Source organism: Octopus bimaculoides, chromosome 13, assembly GCF_046866305.1.
Source record: "Octopus bimaculoides isolate indiv1 chromosome 13, ASM4686630v1, whole genome shotgun sequence".
Lineage (NCBI taxonomy): Eukaryota > Metazoa > Mollusca > Cephalopoda > Octopoda > Octopodidae > Octopus > Octopus bimaculoides.
The window spans coordinates 33,617,153-33,619,652 of record NC_142940.1 but is presented as its reverse complement, the minus strand read 5'-3'; the positions used below and the strand labels follow the sequence as shown (position 1 = coordinate 33,619,652).

Here is a 2,500-nt window from a genome sequence, read left to right as displayed (position 1 = left end):
ATTATTTATTTATTTATTTATCTGTACAAACTAGCCAGTTACCGTAGAATTTTCATCTCTTAAATTAGTGGAGGTGGATAACTGAAAAAGTTTAAGAAGAAATTTTTTATAATCTAGAATGGTTAAAGGGGGAAAACTAATTATTAGATCTTTCTCTCTACATCAAGGACTGTTATATTACAGAACAGAATAAATGAGTCGTGATGTTCATTCCTTTCAACAAAAGTGAAGTAAAATGCCTTCAGTCGCTGAGTAGTGGACATGCTTAAAGCTGACCACCTGCACTCCAGCATTCACTTGTTAATTGCTTTGATTAAAGACAAGGCTTGCAATATATTGGTTTGAAAAGGTCGACATTGGGGTGTTTACATAGGAACATAAAAGGATAAACTATGTCTGCGATCGCTCAGTCTGCTAGAAATAGCAGTCAGAGAGTCTTATATCACAACCAACTATCTTTAAAAAAAAACATATCAGACATTGGATGTGAGGCCAGAGAGAAACTAGTGTAATTTAATGGAGGAAATTTAACAGTTATGGAATTGACAAACAAAAGTACAAATGCTGGAATAAATGCCTCACTATTTCGATTCATCCTGTTACTTTCTTATTTCAAATCCAGCCGAGATTCGATAATACCAGTCATATACTGCGCTGAACAGTTGAATACATTCCTTCTCCAATAAAAACTGGCTTTGTGCCTAATTTAAAATAAGCATTTTACTTTCCAATCTATGTCTGTCTTTTATTGATAGGACCATCAAGAAATGCCGGTTCGTTGCTAATATGAATTTTATATCAGCGGTTCCAATCTAATATTCGAAGAATAGTTAACAAGTTTATTCCAAATAATATATATTAGATATTAGTTAAAATATCTAAGACTTCAATCTGGATTCTCGCTATTGCTAATAATAAATGAAACTTCATGTTCATATTTTCGTTATTATTGAAGGTGAGTAAGAAGCGGAGGAGAGGTAATTCTGTAATTAATATCATCTAAAAATTTAAGTTATAATGTTTAAATTTAGCTATGGTAACAGCTTTTATTATTATTCCTCAAAAACTATCGATAACATTGTTTCCAGTGTATGGCTTTAGTTTGATGGAAATGACTTCTACTCTTTACCTAAATATTTCTGGCTTTGAGCTTGCGAAGCAGATCGTCAAGTGGTGTTTATAAAATGGAAATTGACAGCACCGTACTAGGATTTATTGTTACAAAACAAGTGAAAATAAAAAGGAAACTTGAAAGTGAAAAGGAAAAGCTACCGAGGAAGTAAAGATGCTAAGGAATATACATTAATTGGTGCCAGTTATAAATGCACTACAACTTATGTATCTTTACTTATCAGCAGCAAAGATACATAAGTCACTGAAAGACTTACAGTTTCGCACCTTACACATATCAAACTTATAACTTATGTAATAATTTCTTTGCATATATTTTCAAGATAAACATTTTACGATATTACACCGGTAGCGGCTTTAATACTTTACATTCTCCCTTCCTTTCACTAAAATATAAATAATATCGAAAATGTTTTGCAGCCGCAGCGATTACAACTTCGAGCCTAATTAAATTTATTTTGATTAATTTTTTTTTTTTTAATCATTGCTACAAAACAAATCGTTAGTTTATGAGATAGCAAATTTCTTGACAAACCTCTTGCTTTTCCGTACTACGAAGGAGCGGCTTAATAATGGTTGCTACAAGCTTTTGCTGTCTAATGCTCTTTTCTCGTCTCAAACCCGTCACTCATCTCTGTGCAACACGGCAACCAGCAATTGCTGCTTTGATAGATTTTCAATTTTAGTTGATTCTTCTAACTGGATTAGGTTGATTTTCTTCCTATATCCAGTCAATAGCTTTCTACAGTTTATTTCTTGAAATGTTGTAAGTATGCGGTTTTAGCGTTTCTATAATTTTATAAAAATATCGATATAATGTATTTAGAATTTTTACAAACAAACTCACATGTGTAGTTTTCCAGTGGCGGATGGACTTCCGCAATTAAATTAATGGGTTTTTTTTTTAATTAAATTTATATTTTAAAATTTTCTTTGTTTTGAAACTTTTTCGTTTTTAATAAACTGCAATAAATTGGCTCAAACTCATCTCATATATATGTGTATATGTGCAAAAATATGTATGTGTGGATAAATATGTGTATATATGTATTTATATATACGTGTGTGTGTGTGTGTGCGTATATCTGTAAAGAGAGAGCTGCATGCATATAATATAAATACAAACCATATCATATCACCATTTCTGTACTGATAGTCACTGCTCCCTCTTCTCTGAACTTGTAACTTCCACCTGTCGTTTTTACGTTGCGCCCCATTCATATTTACCGTCGACCCCCCCCCCCCCCCCAATTCACCCTTGTTCTCTATTTAAATGGTAAACTTCACTCCTATGTACATCTGACCACCTACTTCATGTTTCTATCCATCTTTCACTGCCCACCCCCCTCTTGCAACCTTACCTATCTTC

At 32.8% G+C, this 2,500-nt stretch overlaps 2 protein-coding genes across 3 annotated transcripts in view; one reads left to right on the top strand and one right to left on the bottom strand.

The window, feature by feature from the left end:
- The window catches only part of LOC106872061 (uridine-cytidine kinase-like 1), a 45,798-nt gene extending 43,431 nt beyond the window's left edge, over window positions 1-2,367 (bottom strand). Inside the window, exon 1 of the mRNA XM_089361309.1 lies at window positions 2,258-2,367. Within this exon, the coding sequence (XP_089217435.1) occupies window positions 2,258-2,352 (95 nt within the window). The 5' untranslated portion in view covers window positions 2,353-2,367. The remainder of the gene's footprint in view (window positions 1-2,257) is intronic.
- LOC106872060 (general transcription factor IIH subunit 1) overlaps window positions 1,744-2,500 on the top strand; it is a 38,206-nt gene continuing 37,449 nt past the window's right edge. For both annotated transcript variants that reach the window (XM_014918904.3, XM_014918905.3), the window contains exon 1: window positions 1,744-1,897. The gene's annotated coding sequence lies outside the window, so the exon portion shown is untranslated. The remainder of the gene's footprint in view (window positions 1,898-2,500) is intronic.